Below are 26,868 nucleotides of genomic sequence, written 5' to 3'. Positions count from 1 at the left end.
ACTAACAACTGTAAGATGGAAAATGTCTGTTGGGATGCACAAAGTATTTTCAAAAACACTATTATTATTTAAGGAGGGTATCAAAAAGCTAAAGAATTGGACAAGGGACATTTACAGTAGTCTGAACAGATGCTTTTTCTCCATAACCTGTTTCACTCTGTTAAAGGGAGGGAGTCAGGACATCTCTACTCGTGAGTCAGAAACTTTCTTCAGGGTTAGAAGCACTCTCTGCACTGCTCAGAAACCACTCTAGGAAGATTGCCCTGTTGCCTAACGAGCCCTAGAAAACCTGACTTTTTTACAAACATGGTTTTCTTTTCCCCAAGATCAATTCTTAACTCTGAATGAAACAGAGATGTGTATGTGTTTTCAGAGAATGAAACACATCAAAGGAAGCAAGAAATAAATGCAGGATTAGGACTGAGCTTTAGTCAGGGAAAAAGTTAAAAATACAAATTCTAAGATAACCTTACTCAATGCTAGAGAACAAGAAGGAAAAAATGCTTCAATACTACCGTTAAAAATGTTTAAAACATCAAGGGACATGGCAAATATGTCTCAAAAAGGAAATAATCTGTAAAATATCACTATTCGAATAAGGAAATATTTATGAAGCAACAACACCAAGAAAAGAAAGGATAAAGTTCAAAAGTAAAGCAAACTTAAATCACTGTAACAAATGTAACAGTGGACAGCACAATGGTTAAGTCACATGGAACAAAACAAATACAGAATGGCATAGGCTGAACACATGTTTCTTACTCCATACACAGGGAATCTAACGTGAGGATAAGGATTTAATTAAAGGGCACCTGTTCTCACACCACTAAAAAAGAGCATTTTAAATAGACTACAATTTAAAAGTAACATTTTAATACAATGATCCACGGGAGGTGGCAAAGAATACTAATAGATGGAATTTTTTTTTTTCTCCCGTATTTTTAAAACACTCAGACAAGGAAACTTTAAAATTAGAACTTTAAAATCACATGGAAAATCAATTATTCATTTAAAGATTTCAGAGTAGCAAAATTTTAAGAATTGTAAAATGAATTTTTTTTTTTGCAAGCGAATAGGATTTATTAAGAAGGAAAGTACAAAGCTCTCAACATACACCCTGGGGGGGGTTGGTAAACAGTCCCTTAAAATGCAATATTTTAACAATTTAATTGCAAGATATATTTTCATAATCCTGGACAGTCTTAGGAAACATACTCATCACTAAGGATAAAACAAAAGGAGGAGGAATTCCTGATGGTCCAGTGGTTAGGACTCGACACTTTCATGCTGAGACCTGGGTTTCATCCTGGTTGGGGAACTAATATGCCACACATTGTGTGACATGACCAAAAAAAAAAAAAGACAGGAAGGAAGAAAATTTGCACAGCTAAAGTCGTATCTATTGCTTATAGTAGATTGTAAACAAATTATAAACAAAACAAAACTTATTTTTAAAATTATTTTTTAAAAAAACCTTGTTTAAAAGGCAGGCAGAGCTTGGAAGGCAACTGGAACAGTGAGCCTGTAAGACAAATACACAGTCAAGGGCTGGCTGACCAAGCTGGTACATGGCATTCATCATCCAGACTATGACTAAATAAACTTGTGAAAATTACAGACACCTGTAAGCATGAAATGTTTTATTTGGGGGGGGGGGGGCTCCAAAATCATTGCAGATGGTGACTGCAGCCACGAAATTAAAAGACGCTTGCTCCTTGGAAGAAAAGTTATGACCAACCTAGACAGCATATTAAAAAGTCTCTGCTTTTTACTTTGACAACAAAGGTCTATCTAGTCAAAGCTATGGTTTTTCCAGTAGTCATGTATGGATGTGAGAGCTGGACTATAAAGAAAGCTGAGCGCTGAAGAATTGATGCTTTTGAACTGTGGTGTTGGAGAAAACTCTTGAGAGTCCCTTGGACTGCAAGGACATCAAGTCAGTCAATTCTAAAGGAAATCAGTCCTGAATATTCACTGGAAGGACTGATGCTAAAGCTGAAGCACCAATACTTTGGCCACCTGATGTGAAGAACTGACTCATTGGAAAAGACCCTGATGCTGGGAAAGACTGAAGGCAGGAGGAGAAGGGAACGACAGAGGATGAGATGGTTGGATGGTATCACTGACTCGATGGACATGAGTTTGAGCAAGCTCTGGGAGCTGGTGATGAACAGGAAAGCCTGGCATGCTGCAGTCCATGGGGTTGCAAAGAGTCAGACACGACTGAGTGATGGAACTGAACTGAACTGAAACATGAAATGTAAGTTTTTTCTACATAATTCTAATAGGAAATATTCGGAGGGAAATCCTAAATTTCTAAAATGTAATAAAAGGTTTTATTGGTTTTGCTTTGTTTTTGTCTCAATAAACAGGTTGGTAGTGCTTGTAACCATAAGACCAAATTTTTCAATTTGGTGTCTTTACCACTTGCTGCTGCTGCTTGTTCTGGCTCAATTCTTGAATTCTTTAAGCATGGTTACTAATTCATAACAACTATACAATCATAAAAAAGAATGAAATAATGCCATTTGTAGCAACATGGAAGGACCTGAAGATTGTCATACTGAGTGAAGTTAGTCAGATAAAGACAAATGATGTCACTTATATGTGGAATCTAAATAAATGATACAAATAAACTTATTTATAAAACAGAAACAGACTAACAGACATAGAAAACAAACTTATGGTTACCAGGGGGTGAGTGCATAGAGGGATAAATTGGGAGGTTGAAATTGACATATACCCACTGCTATACATAAAATAGATAACTAATAAGGACTTACTGTACCATGCAGGGAACTTACTCAACACTCTGTTATGGCCTATATGGGAAAAGAATCTAAAAAAGAGTGGATATATATATAAGTATAACTGAGTCACTTTGCTGTACACCTGAAATTAACACAATATTGTAAATTAATTTACTCCAATAAAAAATTTTAATGGAAAACAAATAAATTATAGCAACACTATTTATAATGGCCAAGCAATCTAAGTGTCCATTAACAAATGAATGGATAACGAAGATGTGGCATATGGAATGGAATGGAATATTACTCAGTCATAAAAAAGAATGAAATATTGCCATTGGCAGCAACATGGATGAACCAAGAGATTATCATACTAAGTGAAATAAATCAGAGAAAGATAAATATATAACTCATATGTGGAATCTAAAAAAGAATACAAATAAACTTATTCACAAAACAGAAACAGACTCACAGACATAGAAAACAAACATGGTTATCAAAGGGGAATAGAGGAATGGAGGGATAAATCAGGAATATGGGATTAACAGATACATAACACTATATATAAAACAGATAAACAACAAGGATTTACTGTATACCACAGGGAATTACATTCAATATCTTGTGAAAACCTATAATGAAAAAGAATCGGAAAAAGCATATATGTGTATATATATATAAAAATCAGTTTGCTATATACTTGAAACTAACACAATACTATAAATCAACTATAGTTCAACATAAAATTTTAAAAACTAAAAGCTGGAAAAAATTGCCATTTATTAGATCTAAGTTGTTGCATTTTCATTAACTAATTGATTAATTAAAACAGTATGGAAAGACTGAAGTTCTGCTAATGATATTGTGTTAAAGAAAAAAAAAGCAAAGAAAATTTCTGATTTCCTTCAAATCTCATACCTTGAAAACAAGCTGTCATTACAGTCTTCCATTTTATCATCCACAGGAACTCTGCATTTTACTGAATACACCTTAGTCTCTCAATTCCAACAAAACAAAAGCATTAAAGTATCAAGTTGACATACTTGGTTAAGGGTAAAGATGATCTTCTCTAGCAGCTTTTTCAGGAGACACAAATCTTGCATGAAAATTATAAAAATCATCATCTAACTCTGCCTCTTTTTCAGTTTCTTCTTTATTTACTTTACAGCTATAAAAGAGAAATTAAACTTTAGGCACTAACCAGAACTAGACTTGTCAATGTGCTTAGTCGCTCGGTTGTGTCCGACTCTTTACAACCCCATGGACTATAGCCCTCCAGGCTCCTCTGTTCATGGAATTCTCCAGGCAAGACTATTGGAGTGGGTTGCCATGGCCTTCTCCAGGGGATCTTCCTGACCCAGAGATTGAACCCATGTGTCCTGCGTTGCAGGCAGTTTCTTTACCATTGAGCCACCAGGAAAGCCCAGACTTGTCAATATTTCTCCCTAAAAAAACATTTTGGCCGTCCCTGGTGGCTCAGTGGTAAAGGATTCATCTGCCAATGCAGGAGACATGGATTCTATCCCTGCCCAGGAAGATCCCACATGCTGCAGAGCAACTAAGCCCATGAGCACAACTATTGCGCCTGTGCTCCAGGGCCCAGAAACCGCAACTACTGAGCCCATGTGCTGCGACCAGTGAAGCCCGCGCACCCTGGAGCCCAGGGCTCAGCAACAAGAGAAGCCACCACAGTGAGAAGCCCACGTGCAGCAACTACAGAGTAGCCTCCTTTGCTACAACTAGAGAAAACCTACACGCAGCAATGAGGACCCAAAGTGGCCAAAGAATAAATAAATATTTAAACACACACACATTTCTCATCACCTCTCTTATTAGCTCAACTATCTTAAAAAAAGTCATATTATCACAAATTTTTTTTTTATTTTTCCTCATGTGAAAAACAGACCTGCTCTTAGATTTATGGTAATACAAATATGTTCAATTAGCATGAAAAAATGCTATTGTAAACAAATCTTGGTTAAACAAACAAACAAAAAGAGCCATCTCTCAAAAAGATCTTTTACCACTACTTCTAAACTTCTAAATTTAAGTTTCCTTCAGTGAGAGTCAAATATTATATACAGGACTATTGTCTTTGAAAATATAGTTTTAATTATATATAACTAAGTATGCGATAGGCCTTCCCAGTGGCTCAGTGGTACAGAATCCGTCTGCCAATGCAGGAGGCACAGGTTTGATCTCTGGATCAGAAAGATTCTCCTAGAGAAGGAAATGGCAACCCACTCCAGTATTCTTGCCTGGGAAATTCCATAGACAGAGGAGCATAGTGGGTTACATTCCATGGGATCGCAAAAGAGTTGGACATGACTTAACAACTAAATAAAAGCAAGTATACTATAAAACGCTTCATGGAAATTCATATGTGAAACAAAATTTCAAATTACTTATACATACTACTAAGTCAACTAAGCCAAAGACTTTTTAATATCTAAAGAATATAAAAATGAATGGGGTAAATCAAACAGAGGACCAATACTTTGTAAGAGAGCTGGAAAGAATATGATTAGCAACTCTTTAAGAAACAACCCTCAGTAATAAATGCCCAACACACATATCAACTGGAATTCCTTATGTCCATAAATAATCTTAGGCTAACAATTCTATTTTTAATAAATTATAATTTGTTGGAAACTGAGGTATGTCTACATTAACATCTGTCCCTTATCTGCTGCTGCTGCTAAGTTGCTTCAGTCATGTCTTTCTCTGTGCAACCCATGGACGGCAGCCCACTAGGCTCCTTTGTCCCTGGGATTCTCCAGGCAAGAATACTGGAGTGGGTTGCCATTTCCTTCTCCAAGGCATGAAAGTGAAAAGTGAAAGTGAAGTTGCTCAGTCATGTCCGACTCCTAGCGACCTCATGGACTGCAGCCTACCAGGCTCCTCCGTCCATGGGATTTTCTAGGCAAGAGTACTGGAGTGGGGTGCCATTGCCTTCTCCAGTCCCTTATCTACTCATGCCAAAAAAGCATTTTTAAAAATTTCTCTATGCTCTCCTCCAATTAATTTTTTTACTTGAATATATTTGATATATGACACTGTATAAATTTAAGATGTAGAACATGTTATTGTTTAGTTGCTAAGTCATGTCTAATTCTTTGCAACCTCATGGACTGTAGCCCATCAGACTTCTCTGTCCATGGGATTCCACCAAAGTGGGTTGCCATTTTTCTTCTTCAGTAAAACGTGTTACTTTGATATATTTAATGTGTTGTAATACAACTGCATGGATCACAATAAATGGTGGAAAATTCTGAAAGAGATGGGAATACCAGACCACCTGAATCTGCCTCTTGAGAAACCTATATGCAGGTCAGGAAGCAACAGTTAGAACTGGACATGGAACAACAAACTGGTTCCAAATAGGAAAAGGAGTACGTCAAGGCTGTATATTGTCACCCTGCTTATTTAACTTCTATGCAGAATACATCATGAGAAACGCTGGGCTGGAAGAAGCACAAGCTGGAATCAAGATTGCTGGGAGAAATATCAATAACCTCAGAGATGCAGATGACACCACCCTTATGGCAGAAAGTGAAGAGGAACTAAAAAGCCTCTTGATGAAAGTGAAAGAGGAGAGTGAAAAAGTTGGCTTAAAGCTCAAATTCAGAAAACGAAGATCATGGCATCTGGTCCCATCACTTCATGGGAAATAGATGAGGAAACAGTGGAAACAGTGTCAGACTTTATTTTTCTGGGCTCCAAAATCACTGCAGATGGTGATTGCAGCCATGAAATTAAAAGACGCTTACTCCTTGGAAGGAAAGTTATGACCAACCTAGAGAGCATATTCAAAAGCAGAGACATTACTTTGCCAACAAAGGTCCATCTAGTCAAGGCTATGGTTTTTCCAGTAGTCATGTATGGATGTGAGAGTTGGACTGTGAAGAAAGCTGAGTGCTGAAGAATTGATGCTTTTGAAGTGTGGTGTTGGAGAAGACTCTTGAGAGTCCCATGGACTGCAAGGAGATCCAACCAGTCCATTCCAAAGGAGATCAGTCCTGGGTGTTCTTTGGAAGGAGTGATGCTAAAGCTGAAACTCCAGTACTTTGGCCACCTCATGCGAAGAGTTAACTCATTGGAAAAGACTCTGATGCTGGGAGGGATTGGGGTCAGGAGGCGAAGGGGACGACAGAGGATGAGATGGCTGGATGGCATCACTGACTCGATGGACGTGAGTTTGAGTGAACTCTGGGAGTTGGTGATGGACAGGGAGGCCTGGCATGCTGCAATTCATGGGGTCACAAAGAGTCAGACACGACTGAGCGACTGAACTGAACTGAATACGACTGCTAGGTTTCCCAGGTGGTGCTAGTGGTAAAGAACCTATATGCCAATGCAACCGTAACAGACACAGTCTCCATCCCTGGTTCAGGAAGATCGCCTGGAGAAAGGCATGGCAACCCACTCCAATGTTCTTGCCTGGAGCATCCTATGGACAGAGGAGCTTGGCAGGCTGCAGTCCATAGGGCTGCACAGAGTTGGACATGACTGAAGCGACTTAGCACATATGCAATATGACTGCTGTTGTATTGATATTTGTCACATAAAAGTACAATATCATTGTCTCCATTACTTTCTGATTTGACCCCAGTCCGCCATCTAAAAAGTTTTATCGTATATGAATCCCTGTCTTATCACAATACCAGTTACATATAGAGTCATCAACAAAAGGATACCCCAGACCATTTAAAAATATTTCCTATAATTTAAACAACAGAGATAGGAATTCTTCCCCATCTCTAGAAAAATAGCATTACTCTGCTGAGTGATTTTTGTGGGTTTTTTTAAAGATACATATAAGTAGAACTTTTCTAGATTGCTATAGTCAATTCTAGGATCCATGATTTAAGGGGAAAAAATCTGAAGTGTTTGGAGGAGTATGCAATGATTATTTTAAAATTTATAAAATAAGAACTGTTTTTAAATTAATGTTGAGAAGCAATTAAAATTTTGAAGTATTACTGTGGATTTGTTCACTTAGCAGCTGTACGCATGCTACAACAGGGGTAGGAAATTAAATATTATTTCCCAACCTCCCTTGCAGCTAGGATCCCATATATGATTGGTTCAAACAATTGGTTGCACTCACTTGAAACTTTTACTCAGAGCCGAGTTCCATGGGGAGAGAAGTAGGACATGAAGTATCCACTTGTGCTGATCTAAAGTGTGTCAGTGGTGGTGTTCTGGAGCTGGCAACTTCATGGCTTCCTAATCCAGTGGGTGGCTTCCTGATTTAGCAGACAGCTTCTCAATTATTCCCAAAGCAGCAGCTTCTTCAGCAGCCTAGTCTTGTGATGCAGTTCCTAGAAACTCAGCCTAAGTTCCATTCTTTCAGCCCTCCCAAAGATGCTGTGAGCTATCTATACACCCCTCCCACATTAATCCCATTCTGTTTGACAGCTGAAGAGGATTCAATGAGCTGCAATGAAGAATCTTAACCTATCCAGAATTTGGTAACTAGAAATAAGGTATAGCAAGTAAAGAGATAATAAGAATGGAACTTGCTTAGTTGAGGAGGTCAGGTTTGGGGCAGTGATATCTCATGCAAACTCAGGATAAGGTATCAGAGAAAATGGTAATAGAATTTCAGAATGCTAGCACGTGTAGGCTCTGCCTTCCCTCTTTCAGCAAAGTCCAACAAGACAGATGTGACTTAGGCTAAGGATGGTCAGGTCTAGAGAGATGGAAGGGAATGTATCTTTGCTGAGAGAACTGCTCTCTATCTACCAAATAAATTGATAAAGCCCCAAATCTGGAGCCCTGAAGAACTAAAAAAGGCAACTACTGTACTACCGTACTCCAGACTGAAACAATTATAAATAAAGGTTCTGAGGAAGCTGCTAAAGCGTTCACAACCTTTCCAAGAACCTTCCCTTAAGAATTTTCTGCCAAGTAATGGGAACTATCCTAAAGAAAAAGATCAGAGTAAGACTGTTGTTATCCCATCCCAGCCTACAGTTCAAAACAATACTAAGTAGGTCCCACTCATTAAAGACCCAAAGGGAGAGAAAGAACACAGAGGCCAGCAAGTAAAAGATGAGGTTCTTTGTTAAAAGCAATCTTGATAAGATCTTTGTGCTTTCTCATGGTAATAATCGAAGAAAACAGACCAGAGACCTACTAAATTTTTAGGGAACTGTTTTGCAAAAAGCAGAAGAAAACAAAAAACAAATAAAAACCCTAAGCCCAAGCTGAAACAGCTTATAACTTTCTAAAACAATTCCCAAGGCCCTAAACCCATAATAACAGGAAGAAAGTGTGAAAGCTGTCCACTCTTCAGGAGGGGGACACTTTCCAAAGGCCACTTGTGTCCTTGAAGGTTAGTGGGCAATAAAAACATCCCAGAGGGCAATGCCAAGGGCCCCTGAGGACATAAGACGAGGGAGTTCCTCCCAGAAAGGTGAAGCAGGGGTTGCCTGATAGAAAAACCAAAGAATGTATTTATGGACAGAGCAGCGAGCTATTAGCACCTTGCTATTTTTGCCACAGAGTATTTTTTTTTAATTTCCATGGATGTATGACTGCTATGTTTCCTGCTTTCCTTTTTTCTAAAAGGTTGATTTTACTGCAGTTACCCTGTACCTATTTCATTATGCATACGGTGCTCAGGGGGTAGACACGCTGCTTTTTAGTTTGCAAGTGGTGGGAACGTAAGAAACCACATTCTATCCTCATGAAGGGGACTATACTCAGATATCATAGGCTTGTGTTACAGTTATTAATGGATTCGATTTTGGTGGTTTCCTTTTGTGGTGGGGGATGTGAGAGTTCTCTGTTTCAGAAGAATGCACACAGATATTTAGGTCACCAAAAGGCTGATTAAGTTTTCAGAGCTGTAGTTACCCATCAAACATCCCCCTTTCCCTTCTGAAACGGGATTTTTCCCTAGTTAAAGAATCCTGATTTTTAGCTGGTCTCACTTACACTGGATTTCTCAGCTTCCCTAGCAGCTAGATGGCAATGTGACACAGCTCTGGCCAAGGACATGTAAATTCAAACGCTGTGTGGTCCTCTGGGAAAACCGAATCCAGGACACTAACTCAGCTGGGGAAATTTCCTTTGGTTGCCCTTCGCCCACTGCTTCCAAAAGCCACTTTGGAAAATGAAACTGAAATAACTTGAGAATAAAAACCATGCAATGAGGAGAGCAGAGCAGAAAGATGGGAACCTGGACACTACCTACTTACAGATTTCTTTTATGTAAAAGGCAAAAACTCTGCTTTAGTTAAACCAGCATTCTCTTTGGCAATTCTGTTACATGAAGCAAAACCTGATCTTGAATGATAGAGCATAATGCAAAAATATTGTAAATGAAAAATGACCTTAAGGGGTAGGAGAAGCTGTTTGGTAGAAGAATTTCTAGCAGTTAATATTGCTGAAAGTTAAAAGTTTCAGGGAAAAGTTACCAGCAAACACTGGGGAATACTATGGTATTCTCAGGAGAAGAATCATTAATATCAAAGAGACTTTTATTGAGAGAGGGGATGATAAGCACCCAAAAGAGTATCTATATTTATGAATAAGTGAAAGCAATTTATTTTAAAAGCAATGGATGAAGCTTTCTCACTTAAATAGTTACTAATAATTTCATTAAATTATGGCATAGGCTGCTTAATTAAATAACTAAAGGAGAACAAGGGGAAAAGAAGGGAGGTATGAAAATGACAGCAGGTATTGAGTTTGTTTCCTTCCTGGTTCTGATAGGCTTCAATCCTTAAATATCTGTGTTAAAAGAAATATGTTCCCATTTAAAAAGTATCTTCCTTTATTCTACATATGCTTTAAAATATTTATTGAGCAGAGGAGAAGGAAGGGAGGTAAAAAGATGACACAGATGATGATTCAACAATTTTCTTCCAAGTTCTGGTGGACTTCAAACTTTAAATGTCTGTACAAAAGAAAAATATATGCCCTCATTTTAAAGGTATCTTCCTTTACCCTGAATATTCTTTTACACATAGACATATTGAGTATTTGTTTCTTAACTATGCTTAACCACAGATCACAATTTAAAAACATGTTCTCTAATAATATCAATACTTGATTAGGAAGAATTATGAGTAATATTGAAAGCCATCATTTCACCATGTGTATGGCTATCAAATTACATAGCTTTTGAAATGTACTAGTATATAAAGATTTTAGAGGCCTTTTCATTTTTCTGTAATACAAATTGCTCTTCTACACATAAAGAGAAAATAGCACAGATATTAATGATTTGAAATTGTATTTGTAACAAAAGTAAATTTCTATTTATTCCATTTTTAAAAATTTTCTCAAACAAACAAAATTACCTACGTGGCTAGATCTTTGATTCTCCACCAGGTGCTGATGGGGAAATCTGTTGTAATTTTTTTTGTTCCATCTGCTGTACAACCTAGTGAATGGAAAAAGAAGGTCTTAAAAGTAAGTATTATTTGATTTTCTCTGCTATGGATGCCCTTTGCCAAAGCACAACAAACTAACTAAAAATTGTTTTCCAAAATGAGATATTCATATTCTAAAATTTAAGGCAGTCAAGAATGCCATTTAAAAAATACTAAAATTTAAAAGGCAATGGCACCCCACTCCAGTACTCTTGCCTGGAAAGTCCCATGGACGGAGGAGCCTGGTGGGCTGCAGTCCATGGGGTCGCGAAGAGTCGGACATGACTGAGCGACTTCACTTTCACTTTTCACTTTCCTGCATTGGAGAAGGAAATGGCAACCCACTCCAGTGTTCTTGCCTGGAGAATCCCAGGGACGGGGGAGCCTGGTGGGCTGCCGTCTATGGGGTCGCACAGAGTCGGACATGACTGAAGCGACTTAGCAGCAGCAGCAGCAAAATTTAAAATATAACATCTAATTGAAATATTATAGTACCAAAACAGAGGCATGTAGAAAAGACCCTAGAATCCTTTTCAATGCCACAAGCATTTTACAAAATACCACCTGATGGTATTCCAGCTTCTGAGCCTCAAGTTGGTCATGCTGACGTTGTAGGTCTTCTTTTTGTTTCTGAAGCTCATCTGCCTTTTTCTTAAGTTTACTTTCTTGTACGGAGATAAGATTTTCATATTCCTTCAGTTCTTCCTCTGTGAAGAACTGTTGCTGGTCCAATGTCTAAAAGACAAAAAAAATGAGAAAAGAATAACCTTAGAAATAAAACAAAAAGCTCTGATTCAGCTTTTAAATTCTGTGATTAACAAAGTACAAAAGAATATCTATAGTAGTATATCTTTGGGGTAAGAAAGAAGGGGAAAAAGAAAATACATACTTATATTTATCCGGGCAAAAAGTATGACAGGAAGGAAAAATCCAGAAACTACTGAGACTGGTTATTGGTCCATGAATCAAGGTAAATTAGAAGTGGTCAAACAGGAGATGACAAAGGAAAACATTGACATTTTAGGAAACAGTGAACTAAAATGGACTGGAATGGACAAATTTAATTCAGATGACCATTATATCTACTACTGTGGGCAAGAATCCCTTAGAAGAAATGGAATACCCTCATAGTCAACAAAAGAGTTTGAAATGCAGTACTTGGGTGCAATCTCAAAAATGACAGAATGATCTCTGTTCATTTCCAAGGCAAACCATTCAATATCACAGTAATCCAAGTCTATGCCCCAAGCAGTAAGGCTGAAGAAGCTGAAGTTGAATGGTTCTATGAAGACCTACAAGACCTTCTACAACTAACACCCAGAAAAGATGTCCTTCTCATCACAGGAGACTGGAATGCAAAAGTAGGAAGTCAAGAGATACCTGGAATAATAGGAATATTTAGCCTTGGAGTACAAAATTAAGCAGGGCAAAGGCTAACAGAGTTTTGCCAAGAGAACGCACTGGTCATAGCAAACACCCTCTTCCAACAACACAAGACAAGACTCCACACATGGACATCACCAGATGGTCAATACCAAAATCAGATTGATTATATTCCTCGAAGCCAAAGATGGAGAAGCTCTGTACGGTAAGCAAAAACAAGACCGGGAGCTGACTGTGGCTCAGACCATGATTCCTTATTGCAAAATTCAGACTTGAATTGAAGAAAGTAGGGGTAACCACTAGACCATTCAGGTATGACCTAAATCAAATCCCTTACAATTATACAGTGGAAGTGACAAATAGATTCAAGGGATTAGATTGCCTGAAAAACTATGGACAGAGGTTTATGACATTGTACAGGAGACAGGGATCACGACCATCTCCGAAAAAAGAAATGTAAAAAGGCAAAATGGTTGTCTGAGGAGGCCTTACAAATAGCTGAGAAAAGAAGAGAACTTAAAGGCAAAGGAGAAAAGGAAAGATATACCCATTTGAATGCAGAGTTCCAAAGAATAGCAAGGAGAGGTAAGAAACCATTTCTCAGTGATCAATGCAAAGAAATAGATGAAAACAACAGAATGGGAAAGACTAGAGATCTCTTCAAGAAAATTAGAGATACCAAGGGAACACATCATGCAAAGATGGGCACAATAAAGGACAGAAATGGTATGGACCTAACATAAGGAGAAGATATTAAGATGAGGTGGCAACAATACACAAAAAAACTGTACAAAAAAGATCTTCATAACCCAGATAAACACGATGGTGTGATCACTCACCTAGAGCCAGGCATCCTGAAATGCGAAGTCAAGTGGGCCTTAAGAAGCATCACTACAAACAAAGCTAGTGGAGGTGATAGAATTCCTATTGAACTATTTTAAATCCTAAAAGAGGATGCTGTTAAAGAACCACACTCAACATGTCAGCAAATTTGAAAAACTCAGCAGTAGCCACAGGACTGGAAAAGGTCAGTTTTCATTCCAATAGCAAAGAAAGGCAATGCCAAAGAATGTTCAAATTATCACACAATTGCACTCATCTCACAGGCTAGCAAAGTAATGCTCAAAATTCTCCAAGTGAGGCTTCAACAGTTTGTGAACTATGAACTTACAGATGTTCAGGCTGTATTTAGAAAAGGCAGAGGAACCATTAAATTGCCCATATCTGCTGGATTATCAAAAAAGCAAGAGAGTTCCAAAAAAACATCTATTTCTGCTTTATTGATCATGCTAAAGCCTTTGACTGTGTGGATCAGAATAAACTGTGGAAAATTCTGAAAGAGATGAAAATACCAGACCATTACCTGCCTCCTGAGAAATCTGTATGCAGGTCAAGAAGCAACAGTTAGAACTGGACATGGAACAACACATGGGTTTCAAATTGGGAAAGGATTACGTCAAGGCTGTATATTGTCAACCTGCTTATTTAACTTATATGCAGAGTACATTATGCAAAATGCCAGGCTGAATGAAGCACAAGCTGGAATCAAGATTGCCAGGAGAAATATCAGTAACCTCAGATTGGCAGATGATACCAGCCTTGTGGCAGAAAGCGAAGAACTAAAGAACCTCTTGATGAAAGTGAAAGAGGAGAGTGAAAAAGTTGGCTTAAAGCTCAACACTCAGAAAACTAAGATCATGGCATCCAGTCCCATCACTTCATGACAAATAGATGGGGAAACAGTGGAAACAGTGGCTAACTTTATTTTTGGGGGGCTCTTGACTGCAGCCATGAAATTAAAGGACACTTACTCCTTGGGAGGAAAGTTATGACCAACCTAGACAGCATATTCAAAAGCAGAGACATTACTTTGCCAACAAAAGTCCGTCTCGTCAAGGCTATGGTTTTTCCAGTAGTCGTGTATGGATGTGAGAGTTGGACTATAAAGAAAGCTGAGGGCTAAAGAACTGATGCTTTTGAACAGTGGTGTTGGAGAAGACTCCTGAGAGTTCCTTGGACTGCAATGAGACCAAACCAGTCAATCCTAAAGGAAATCAGTCCTGAACATTCATTGGAAGGACTGATGCTGAAGTTGAAACTCCAATACTTTGGTCATCTGATACGAAGAACTGACTCATTGGAAAAGACCCTGATTCTGGGAAAGATTGAAGGTAGGAGGAGAAGGGGACAACAGGGGATGAGATCATTGGATGGCATCACCAACTCGATGGACATGAGTTTGAGCAAGCTCCAGGAGTTGGTGATGAACAGGGAAGCCTGGCATGCTACAGTCCGTGGGGTTGCAAAGAATTAGACAGGACGAGCAACTGAACTGAACTGAATGAGATTGGTTACCTATAGAATAAATAGAGAACTGGGTGGTAAGGACAAAGAAAATGTGAGAAAGAAAATCATACTTTTTTGAATAAATCTTTTTTGCACAGATGTGATTGCTGGTAATATGTCAGTGTTTCACATGCTTAATAAATAAATAAAATCCATAAAGACAGAAAACTCCTCCATATTGAATACAAATAGAAACAAATAAATAATACTTTTAAGTGAACAAAATACTTCACAGAAGGGGGAGGGGAAAAAAACAACTAATCCAAGAAACTTGTGATCACAGTATATAGACTATATGCACTTAGGCTAAAACAATGACAAAAAATGTAAACAAATATTAAAGTCTGGTTTTTCAGAGATATTGATTAGCAAGTCTGAAACTCTTTGTAAATCCTATGATTGAAGAAATAAGTAAATATTATTCCCATCAAAAACCTTACGAATATTCCCTTGGTCCTGGTAATACTACATTGAGAATCTATTTTAAAAAATAATCCTTAACACAGAAAAACTTTATATAAAAATGGGTTAATAACAGCACTATCTTTTTAAGTAACAATAAAAGACTGGAAATAACCTAAATGTCTAACACTTAGAAAACAGTTAAGTACCTCCAAAGTTATTAATGCTTACCAATACTTTTGATATGATGTTGAATGATTCTTTTTTAAGGATTCTGGCAGTGGATTAGACAAGTTACTTTTCATATTACCAAAGATAAAATAGTAATTTTACATTGGGAAAACCTGGATGACACCACCTTAACCAAATAATCAAAGTTAACCTAGCCAGTTATGGAAATAATCAGCAGCATATGCTTCTTGATATGATGCATTTAACATCACTTCAGTGATATTCCTACCAAAAGTAGGAATCATAAAGAAACAGCAGACAAATTCAAACTGAGGGTCATTCCATGCAAATAGAGGGAGAAAAAGAGGGAGGTAGTGACAGATTTCCTTTTCTTGGGCTCTAAAATCACTGCAGATAGTGAATGCAGCCATGAAATCAAAGATGTTTGCTTCTTGGCAGGAAAGTTATAACAAACCTAGATAGTGTGTTGAAAAGGAGAGACATTACTCCTCCGACAAAGGTCTGTATAGTCAAGGCTATGGTCTTCCCAGTGGTCAGCTGGACCATAGAGAAGGCAGAGCGCCAAAGAATTGATACCTTTGAACTGTGGCGCTGGAGGAGACTCCTGAAAATCCCTTGGACAACAAGGAGATCAAACTAGTCAATCTTAAGAGAAATCAACCCCGAATACTAGTTGGCAGGACTGATGCTGAAACTGAAACTCCAGTATTTTGGTCATCTGATGGGAACAACTGACTCATTGGAAAAGTCCCTGATGCTTGAAAAGATTGAGGGCAGAAGGAGAAGAGGGTATTGGAGGATGAGATGGCTGGATGGCATCACCAATGCAATGGACATGAACTTGGACAAACTTCAGGAGATGGTGAGGGACACAGAGGCCTGGCGTGCTGCAGTCCATGGGGTCGCAAAGTCGGACACAACTGGGTGACTGAACAACTTTTTAGAAATATCAATACTATGAGATACAAAGACTCAGAAACTTTCAGATTCACTAGAAAGACAGTGCAACTAAATCCAATGCATGATCTTGGATTTTCCTTTGTAAAGGACAATACAGGGAAAATTGACAAACCTCTCAAAAAAATCTAGAGATTAGAGAATAGTATTGTGTGTAGCATTGATAATCTTACTGTGATTATATAAGATAAATCTTTGCAGAAAAAACACCGTCAAGTATTTAAGGTTAAAGCAGCATCATGTGCAACTCTCAAAAAAAAAAGGTGTTCAGGAATTCCTTGTTTATTCTTGCAGCTCTTTTTGTAAATCTGAAATTAAGTCAAAGTGAAAAAGGTATGTAATTATCTATTGATCCAGTTCACCAGAAGCACTCAAGGGAATTCATGTTCAAATAATCTGAACATTCTTCTTCTTCACCAATGTCCAGAAATAGTTCAAATGTTAGACAAAAACTTAAAACAAAAAAGAAGCTGATTTATTTAACTTCAAACTAAGATGACCAATTGTCCCAATTTATCCAAGACCATCCAGGTTAAAACACTGAAAAGTTACACATCCTGGGAAATCCTCAATCCAAGGTAAACCAGGACAGTTGGCCACCTTATTTCAAACTAACTAAAAAGGTAATTTTATTTTATATAGGAAAAGACAATGTTCTCTTTTCAGTCTACTATGGTTGGTTCCTCTCGACCATTCTTTTCAAGACGTGTCTGCACTCACTCATACAGAGTAAACTATGATATAAATTCAAATAACTTTGGTAGGGAGCAATTTGGCAGCTATGTTTAGAAACTAAAACCTGCTCATAAAACTTGAGAAAAGTTCTATTCCTAGGAATTAATCTTAGGGAAATCCTCACAGATGCCCCAAAATGCATGAACTAATGGATAGTTATCACAATGTTATTTATCACAGAAAAAAAAAAGTCTAAAACCTGGAAGAATGGCTATAAAAATTATGCTATCACACAACTGCATACTAAGTGGTCATTTTTTAAATCATGATTTTGAGACACGGCTTTGGAAATTTTTCATGAAATATCACTAAATTTTACAAAACAGAATTTCACAAAGTCATTTATATAGTATAAAGCCATTTAAAACATATATAGATATGAATTTATACATATATGTAAACTAAAAATGGGACAGGCACTATTTATACACTCTATGCTATATGTATGCATAATACTAAATACACAAAGGATTTCCAAACTTGCATAACACAATGCATAATTTGTGTCTACTTCTGGATGGTACAATTACATGTAACTTCCAATTCACTCTTCGAATGTATCCATATTTTTAATTTTCAAAAATGAATATTATTTTACACTTAAGTACAATTTTAAAAAGACTTCTAATTATATGCAATGTGATTGCTAGTAGAGATCAGCTGCCACAGCTTTTCAAGAAATCGAGTTCATTATTTTATAGTGACATTTTATGTGAAAAGCCAAGATGGTATAACTATCCATGCAAACATAATGGCAAATAAAAGTTAAAAGGGGATAAACTGATATAAATTTCTTGAACCATACATCCCATTTCAAGTAGGTTCTCTTACCTCCCAGCTATCCGGCTCTAAGAATTCCTTTTTTTCTGTAGCCTTTAAAAATTCCTCTAGCGTCACCAATCGGTCTTTGTTAGTATCAACCTGATTAAAAGAAAATGTATATGTAAAATAAAATAACTCTTTCTCATTATTTAGACACTAGAAATTCTTCTAATAGATGCTGCTACATAAACATACAGCAATTAGCATTAGCCTAACATCCATAGAAACTGAGAAAAAACAAAACAAAACAGAACACTTAATATCATACTAGAATCAGAAAATAGATAACTTTCTCTTCTATATAATTCAAATTTGAAAATACCTGAAATCCCCAAAGATCACCAAGTTTGAGTCTGGTGATATGGCTGGTTAGACTAATATTATTTTCCTTCCTCCCTACACCATTTATAATTCCTTTTGAAGCTAAGTGCTTGGGCAACAATCTTTCCAGAAAGAGGACTTTTTTAGGCAAGAATAAAGCAGTTTAAGTTAAATGCTCACAGCATTTTTTTCCTAAAAACAAACAACTAACTAAATCAAAGATGAAGTTGACAACCTTTCCAAATCCTTTTCAGTGGCTCTTATAAACTATGGCAAATTCAGTTACAAAATTGAACTTTATGATGGCCAAAGAAATTCATTTGTTATGTAAGATGCCAGCACTCAACAGAAATCCCAGTTTACCATGAATAGCTCAAATATCAGGTGAAAATCACTGAAGCAAAGCAGTGGGCTTGGGGAATTCCCTGGTGGTCTAGCAGTTAGGACTCCACACTTTCACTGCCAAGGGTCTGGGTTCAAGCCATAGTCAGGGAACTAAGATCCCACAAGCTAATCACACAAGCTGTGCAGTATAGATAAAAACAAAAACCGTGGGCTTAAGTTATCCTGTCTATGATAGCTCTTTCAGAGTTTTTAGCTTAATAACATGAACAAGAAATAAATATTTGTTGTTATAAACCATTAAGGCATTGAGTTTTTAATTTCTTAGCAAAAATTAATTTTTTACTTCTAAAGAATGTTTTATACATTCTTTTATATGCAGAGCATCTTAATCTTTTAAAACATTTTAAAGTAGTTACAAAATAATTTTATTTACACTAAGGGATTCTACTGACTGTTATGAATCAAAAATGAAAAATACAATTATATATCTATTCTGTATATTTGTTTTCCATTTAACAATAAGATTTATTGCAAGAACTTGAATAATCCACAGAAGTAACAGGCAAACATTTCAAACATACCTCATTCATTACATGTTCCCTCATTCTAAGCCTTTCTTCCTCCATTTCTACCATATCATCCTCTTCATTTTTGGGGTCATATACTTTCTCCAACTAAAAAGAAAATTTTAAAACCAACATAAAAGAAAGGAAGATAATAGAAGGAAAAAAGAGAGAGCAAAGCCACTGAATACTTAATGAACTCATTTACCTCTTTAGTAAATAGGGCTTCTAATTCTTGTTCATCTAGGAAGCCATCACTATTGACATCTAAAGTTTAAAAGTTACAAATGCAGAAACTGATTTTAATGCCTTAGAAAACAGATAATTAAAGTACAACTAATTACAAGTGGTTTGCAACAATATTACTTACATAAAGCATCAACATGCTACAGAAAAAGGTTTCTTTCTTTTTATGAAGCCTCCGATCAGTCCAACTGATAACAATTCACTACTTACTCATAATTCACCATAGTTATTGAGAAAAATATGTTAACCAATTTTTCCCAAAATATAAAGCAATGTGCTTTAAGACTATATTTTAGTATTACAGCCTAATGTCTGTGAGATGCAACCTAGCTAGTCACAGAAATACCTTCACTTTACAGAGAAACTTGCAGTAAGTCATATAACAATTCAAAAATAAAAGCAAGTATAAAGACAGCTACTGAACTAAAATATTTTATACTACAGACCAGTAATAAAGACTATTATACTACCCTTGAGAAAAACTCAAGTTTTTCTCTTGATATTCTTGAGTAAATATTTACTACCAATAGGACTCAATTAGAAAACTTTAGCAGAAATCAATTAAGACTAAAGCATCTATTATTTTTCAAACAGAAGATATAAATATTAATATTTGTATCAACTCTGTTACCATGTAATTTGAAAAATGTCTTGGGGTCGAAGTCATTAGGATCCAATCCATCAGCCTCTTCCCACACTTCTTTAAGTTGATCTTTGCTTCCCTGTGAATCAATTTTTAAAAAAAACACATAAGACAAACTGTAATCCATATATAGAGACTCAAATGCAAAATTGAAAAACTATAAAAAATTAACTCAAGATTTTAAGAACTAATAACATGATAAAATTCTACTATCTGGCACAAAGAAGTATCTTCATTTAATTATGATTTTATATATATTTTGTTTTGTTTTAATTAATTCATTTATTTTTAATTGAAGGATAATTGCTTTACAATATTGTGTTGGTTTCTGCCATACATCAACATGAATCAGCCAGAGGTAAAGTCACAGTCCTTACTGGATGATTAACTTTAGGGTGATTTTCATGTTTTTTCTTCATTTCTGCAAATTTAGATTCTTCTTCTTTTCTCTTTTCTTCACTCAGTGTTTTTAAATATTCTCTCCTTTCATGTTCCTTCATCATTTCATATTTTTTAAATTCTTCATGCCGAGCTTTATCATAGTGTTCCAGATCACTTGTAGCCTATAAAGCAATATTTAAATTAAATAAGAAGATGTGCTTACAAATATGAATAAAAGCTTCTTCCATATAGCATACTCTCTAACAGAAGGTAGTATTCAGTTCAGTTCAGTCGCTCAGTCGTGTCCGACTCTTTGCGACCCCATGAATCACAGCACGCCAGGCCTCCCTGTCCATCACCAACTCCCGGAGTTCACCCAGACTCATGTCCATTGAATCCATGATGCCATCCAGCCATCTCATCCTCTGTCGTCCCCTTCTCCTCCTGCCCCCTATCCCTCCCAGCATCAGAGTCTACATACTCAACTTTTGTTTTAAATTCTACCCTTCTAATTCAGTCATTATTTTTGTCAGAGATGGGCTTCCCAGGAGGCTCAGTGGTAAAGAATCTGTCTGCCAGTATAGGAGATGCAGGTTCATGCTCTGGGTCGGGAAGATCCCCTAGAGAAGAAAACATCAACCCACTCCAGTATTCTTGCCTGGGAAATCCCACGGACAGAGGAGCCTGGAGGGCTACAGTCCATGGGCTCAAAAAGGAGTTGGACATGACTCAGCAACTAAACCAATCAACACTATCAGAGGTGTAGGCATTCAAAGAAGCTAAAAGTTCAAAGCTAGTTTCAACCTTAGAAAAGTTGCGACCCCATGGACTATACAGGTCATGGAGTTCTCCAGGCCAGAATACTTGAGTGGGTAGCCTTTCTCTTCTCCAGGGGATCTTCCCAACCCAGGGATCAAACACAGGTCTCCTGCATTGTGGGTGGATTCTTTACCAGCTGAGCCACAAGGATTGGGGGGGCGTAATTTTTAAGGTAGGCAATAGATTCATATGGCCTAAAACAAGAGAGTATAAGAAAGTATAAGAAAGAAATGACTGAGCGACGTTCACTTTCAAATTAAGCCCTTCTTCAAAGTAAAAAGCAAGTAATATATAAATTTACTTTAAAAAGAAAAAGGAAGAGACTGTCAAATCTGTATCATATAGAGAACTAGAATGGTTTCTAACAACTTAACTAAACGTAAGAATACCCAGACAAGAACATCTAGTCTGCTAACTCCATACAGTACAACACAGGAGGTCTATGAACTGCTATCTAAAATTCCTGAGGCCAGATGTGTTTCAAAATCTTCAAGATTTTATAAAAGATATATGGCATATATGCAATATTATGTAACACTCATGAAGAGTATAAATAGATTAGTACTTCCTTATCAAAATCTATGAGTACTCATATTAAGTAAGCTAGGAAAAAAACTATAAACAGCCTTATTAGAATTCAAGCCAGGTTTCCATTTTTATAGTATTTTGGATTTTGGAATTGTTGGCAAGGGATTACAGATCTGTATGTCCACATTATTATCTGTACTAATAAGAGTTATACTATCTCCCTTTAAAGATATTCTAGAGAGTATACAAAAGTTATACTACCATTTCATGAAATTTGTCAAATTACAAAATCTCAAAGGTACAATAAAAACAATACATTTTGACAATTATTCTCACCGCTTTGATTAGCATATCTAAATCTGTAGATTCAAACTTGTCAGGATTCAGGTGGTTTAGATGATCAAATTGTTTTAGAAGAGCATGGTGGTCTATACCTGTATCTGAAAGAAAATGAGAAAACTATAAATAATAAGTTACTAGAAGCTAGAATCATTAATATAAATGATACATAAGAATAAAAATTCTTATTTTATAAGAAAATTTGACATTTTAGATTAAAGGTTAATTATTTTTTTAAGAATATTGCATACATTGTTATTCTAGACAAAGATAATATCCCTGAATCTGGAATGGAATACAATTTAATGTGTGCATTTTAATGTTATTTCAAGAAAGACTAGTTGACTATCAGTGTAACTTACAGTAAAATCTTTTTTCTTCTTTTTAATTTATTTTTTATTGAAGGATAATTGCTTTATAGAATTTTGTTGTTTTCTGTCAAACCTCAACATGAATCAGACATGCTGCTGCTGCTGCTGCTAAGTCGCTTCAGTCGTGTCCGACTCTGTGCGACCCCATAGACGGCAGCCCACCAGGCTCCACCGTCCCTGGGATTCTCCAGGCAAGAACACTGGAGTGGGTTGCCATTTCCTTCTCCATGAATCAGCCATAGGTATATATATATTCCCTCCCTTTTGAACCTCCCTCCCGTCTCCCTCCCCATCCCACCTCTCTAGGTTGATACAGAGCCCCTGTTTAACTTTCCTGAGCCATACAGCAAATTCCCATTGGCTATCTATTTTACTTATGGTAATGTAAGTTTCCATGTTACTCTTTCCATACATCTCACCCTCTCCTCCCCTTTCCCCATGTCCCAAATATCCATCAACAGGGTTCTGGTAAATAAATTATGATATATCTATATAATGGAAATATATGCAGCTGCTAAAAAAAAAAAAAAGATGGTCTCTGCATATTAATACAGAAAGATCTCCAAAATATATTATTAAAGGAAAAATACATGGCACAAAATGTATATTGTATATATCGTTCGCATAAAAAGAGAGGAAAAATGAGAACTTTTATTTGTATTTGCTTATGTATGAGTAAAGAAACACAGGAAGGATGGTATTAGGGGGCAGTGGAAACTAATAATGTACAAAACTATCCAGGAACTTTCTTACGCTCTCTTGTTTTAGGCCATATGAATCTATTGCCTACCTTAAAAATTACAGCCCCCTCCCCCCAATCCCTGTGGCTCAGCTGGTAAAGAATCCACCCGCAATGCAGGAGATCTGGGTTCGATCCCTGGGTTGGGAAGATCCCCTGGAGAAGGGAAAGGCTACCCACTCAAGTATTCTGGCCTGGAGAACTCCATGGCCTGTATAGTCCATGGGGTCACAAAGAATTAGAAATGACTGAGCGACGTTCACTTTCAAATTAAGCCCTTCTTCAAATTATCAGAAATTTTAACTCATAAATTGTGAATCAAGGAGAAAATATTTATAACCTTTCTAAGGATGTAAGTCAGTTTACTTTAGATAATGAAATCTAGCCCCTGTTTTGGAATAAAGAAAACATTGCCAAGATTAAGGAGATGGAAGTTGTCTAAATGCAAAGAAATCTCAAACCACCTTAGGCCTGGCTTCAAAGACAGAATTGCTTTGTGTGTCTGACTACAGGAAGTAGGATGGTATGAGTTAATTTACCTCTCACTGATGTCCTTAGTTTCAGGATAATGAGTATTTGGTACTTGTTTTCTAAGTCTATTCACCAGCAGAGAGTTTACCCTCTACACTGAAGTGAAGTGAAGTCGCTTAGTCATGTCTGACTCTTTGTGACCCCATGGACTGTAGCCTACCAGGCTCCTCCATCCACAGGATTTCCCAGGCAAGAATATTGGAATGGGTTGCCATTTCATTCCCTAGAGGATCTTCCCGACCCAGACGTCGAACCCTGGTCTCCCACATTGTAGGAAGAGGCTTTACCGTCTGAGCCACAAGGAGTCACCAACCTCCAGGACCTAAAGCCTGATGATCTGAGGTGGGATGAGTGAATGAATGAAAGTCGCTCAGTCGTGTCCAACTCTTTACAACCCCATGGACTATACAGCCCATGGAATTCTCCAGGCCAGAATACTGGAGTGGGTAGCCTTTCCCTTCTCCAGGGATCTGAGGTGGAGGCAATGTAATAATAATAGAAATATAGTATACAGTAAATGTAATACACTTGAATCATCCTGAAACCATCCCCACCACCACCAGTCTATGGAAAAATTGTCTTCCATGAAACTGGTCCTTGGTACCAAAAAGTTTAGGAACCACTGCTCTACACAATTTCTCCAATATGACCCATTGCAGAGGTACAAGTTTAAAATGCATATTACTTATCCCCAGAATCAGCATATATAGAGGTGAGATTCAGTAATTTGTATGTTTAAACTAGCTCCCCAGGTGATTTTTATGCAACTGGAGTTTAAAAACTGATACTCTGTCCTTAGTAAATATTCAGATATTTATTGATGACAATGAACCACCCAGATAACCAGCCTATACAGGCATATTACAAGGATACAGGAGCCAGCTTGAAGGGTATCTCACTTGCCAAATCTGGCCCTTGGGTTTTGATTCATAATTAGAAAGGCCATTCCAAGACAATAAAGGAATTCACTTATGTTGTCAACTTTGCTTTTATGGTTTTATTTTCTACTCTTAAATCTTTGATTTACATAAGCACTTATCCTGATATATATGAGATATAAATCTAACTATACCTTTTTCCAAATGGCTATCCAACTCTATTAAGACCACTTATCTCACTAATGAGATACCACCTTTAATGCAAATGAAATTCCATATGTATTTAATTTTATTTCTGGAATTTTTATTTTGTTTCACTGGTCCTTCTACTTACATGACAAAATCATAGAATTCTAATGTCTGATGTTCAGTGATATGTTTTGATATCTAATATAACAAGTCCTTCTTCTTTGTTCTTCCTAAGAGGCATATTGCTTTTCTTGCTTGTTTTCCTTTTCATATGAATTTTAAAATTAACTTGGCCAGTACCAGGGAAAAAATGTACATCTTTTTTATTTGAATCATGTTAAATTTATAAATTAATCTAGGAAGAATTGACATGTTTATAATACTGAGTTTTGTATCAGAAAAATGCTATGTCTTCCTTGTTTTTTCAAGTCTACTTTTGCATCTTTCAGGAGCATTTTCAAGTTTTTATCTTTAAGTCTTTCATATCTCTTAATAGGTTTATTTTGGGTATTTTATTTTTGTTGGTATTGTGCAATAGTCTTCTCTTCCATTACATCTGCTAACTGGCTGTTGTTTGCACATATGAAAAAACACTGATTTCTATATATTGCTTGTGTGCATGCTAAGTTGTTTCAGTCGGATCCGACTCTTTGAGACCCTATGGACCATAGACCACCAGGCTTCTCTGTTCATGGGATTCTCCAGGCAAGAATATTGGAGTGGGTTGCCATTCCCTCCTCCAGGGAATCTTCCCTACACAGGGATTAAATTCGTGTCTCTTACATCTCCTGCATTGGCAGGAGGGTTCTTTACCACTAGCACCACCTGGGAAGACCTCTGTATATTGTTTACCTTGCTGAATTTTCCTGTTGTATATACTAAGTTCTTCAGACAATTACATTGAGTTTTCCAAGTGCCTATTATCTGCAAATAGAGATGATTTTATTGCCTTTTTTCCATTTACTTCACCTCCAATTTTTTCATTTGTATAATTGATTATACCCTCTAATACAATATTAATTAGTAGTGGTGACACAGTGAGCATTGTTTTGTTTCTGATTTTAGTTAAAATACATATTTGTGTTTCTCCAATAAGTATGTGTAGCTGAGCTGGACATATGTGATCATGTTACAGAAGGATCTATTGATTACTATTTTATGACTTTAAAAAAATTAATTAGATGTGTTAATTCTTGTCAAATGCCTTTTCTGAATATATGGAGGTGATCGTATGAACTTTCTTTGAGATAGCTTCACATTTCAAAAATTCTGCTTCTTAGCTGTGTAATCTCCTCATAGTCTAAATTAGACCATGGGAGGATAAATAGGCAGAGCCAGAGGAGTTTTAGGGCAGTGAAACTACTCTGTATGGTACTATAATGGTAGATACATGTCATCATAAATTTACCTGGACCCATAAACTGTACAACCCCAAGAGTGAAATATAAAACTGTGGATTTGGAGGTACCATGATGTGTCAGTGTAGGTTCATCAGTTGTTGGGAGATGTTGGTATTGGGGTAGGCTGTGAACGTTTGGGGACAGGGGGTATATGGGAAATATCCGTACCTTCCCCTCAATCTTGCTATGAACTTTCTATTGTACCAAAAATAATTATCTTAATTTTTTTTTTTTTAAATTGAGGAGAATTCCCTAGTGATCCAGTGTTTTAGAGTCCACACTTTCAATGCAGGGAACCCAAGTTCGATCCTTGGTCAGGGAACTATATCCCACGTACCACAATGAAGTTCAAAGACACCCCATGCCACAATTGAGACCAGGCACAGCCAAAGAAATGCGTAAATAGATAAATATAATTTTTTTTAAAATACAAACTTGAAAGGTTTATTCCAATTAATTATTTGTCCTTTGACTTTGCAAGTTCTTTTGTCACCAAAAAATTTTTTCTTCCTGTATATACACATATAATAATTTATAATATTAGATTTCCTAAAAAGTTAATCTTGCATTCCTAAAATAAATCCACTTGCTATGACAGAGT

The 26,868-nt window shown here is 36.8% G+C and overlaps 1 protein-coding gene across 4 annotated transcripts in view; it reads right to left on the bottom strand.

Moving 5' to 3' along the window:
* Window positions 1-3,513: 3,513 nt before the first annotated feature.
* The window catches only part of NUCB2 (nucleobindin 2), a 47,484-nt gene continuing 24,129 nt past the window's right edge, over window positions 3,514-26,868 (bottom strand). For 2 of the 4 annotated variants that reach the window (XM_006041189.3, XM_025266716.2), the window contains 9 exons: window positions 22,157-22,260; window positions 20,470-20,655; window positions 20,081-20,171; window positions 19,412-19,470; window positions 19,222-19,314; window positions 17,984-18,073; window positions 11,702-11,872; window positions 11,070-11,148; window positions 10,519-10,659 (listed from right to left, as the gene is read on the bottom strand). In XM_006041189.3, the coding sequence (XP_006041251.1) occupies window positions 11,074-11,148; window positions 11,702-11,872; window positions 17,984-18,073; window positions 19,222-19,314; window positions 19,412-19,470; window positions 20,081-20,171; window positions 20,470-20,655; window positions 22,157-22,260 (869 nt within the window). In that variant the 3' untranslated portion in view covers window positions 10,519-10,659; window positions 11,070-11,073. Of the gene's footprint in view, window positions 3,919-10,518; window positions 10,660-11,065; window positions 11,149-11,701; window positions 11,873-17,983; window positions 18,074-19,221; window positions 19,315-19,411; window positions 19,471-20,080; window positions 20,172-20,469; window positions 20,656-22,156; window positions 22,261-26,868 lie in introns of those variants that run through there. The other 2 variants (XM_025266717.3, XM_006041190.3) reach the window with 2 other exon arrangements.

The sequence above is a fragment of the Bubalus bubalis genome, chromosome 16, assembly GCF_019923935.1.
Source record: "Bubalus bubalis isolate 160015118507 breed Murrah chromosome 16, NDDB_SH_1, whole genome shotgun sequence".
Taxonomy (NCBI): Eukaryota; Metazoa; Chordata; class Mammalia; order Artiodactyla; family Bovidae; genus Bubalus; species Bubalus bubalis.
The sequence above is the reverse complement of the archived record's forward strand: the minus strand, read 5'-3'. Positions and strand labels throughout refer to the sequence as shown.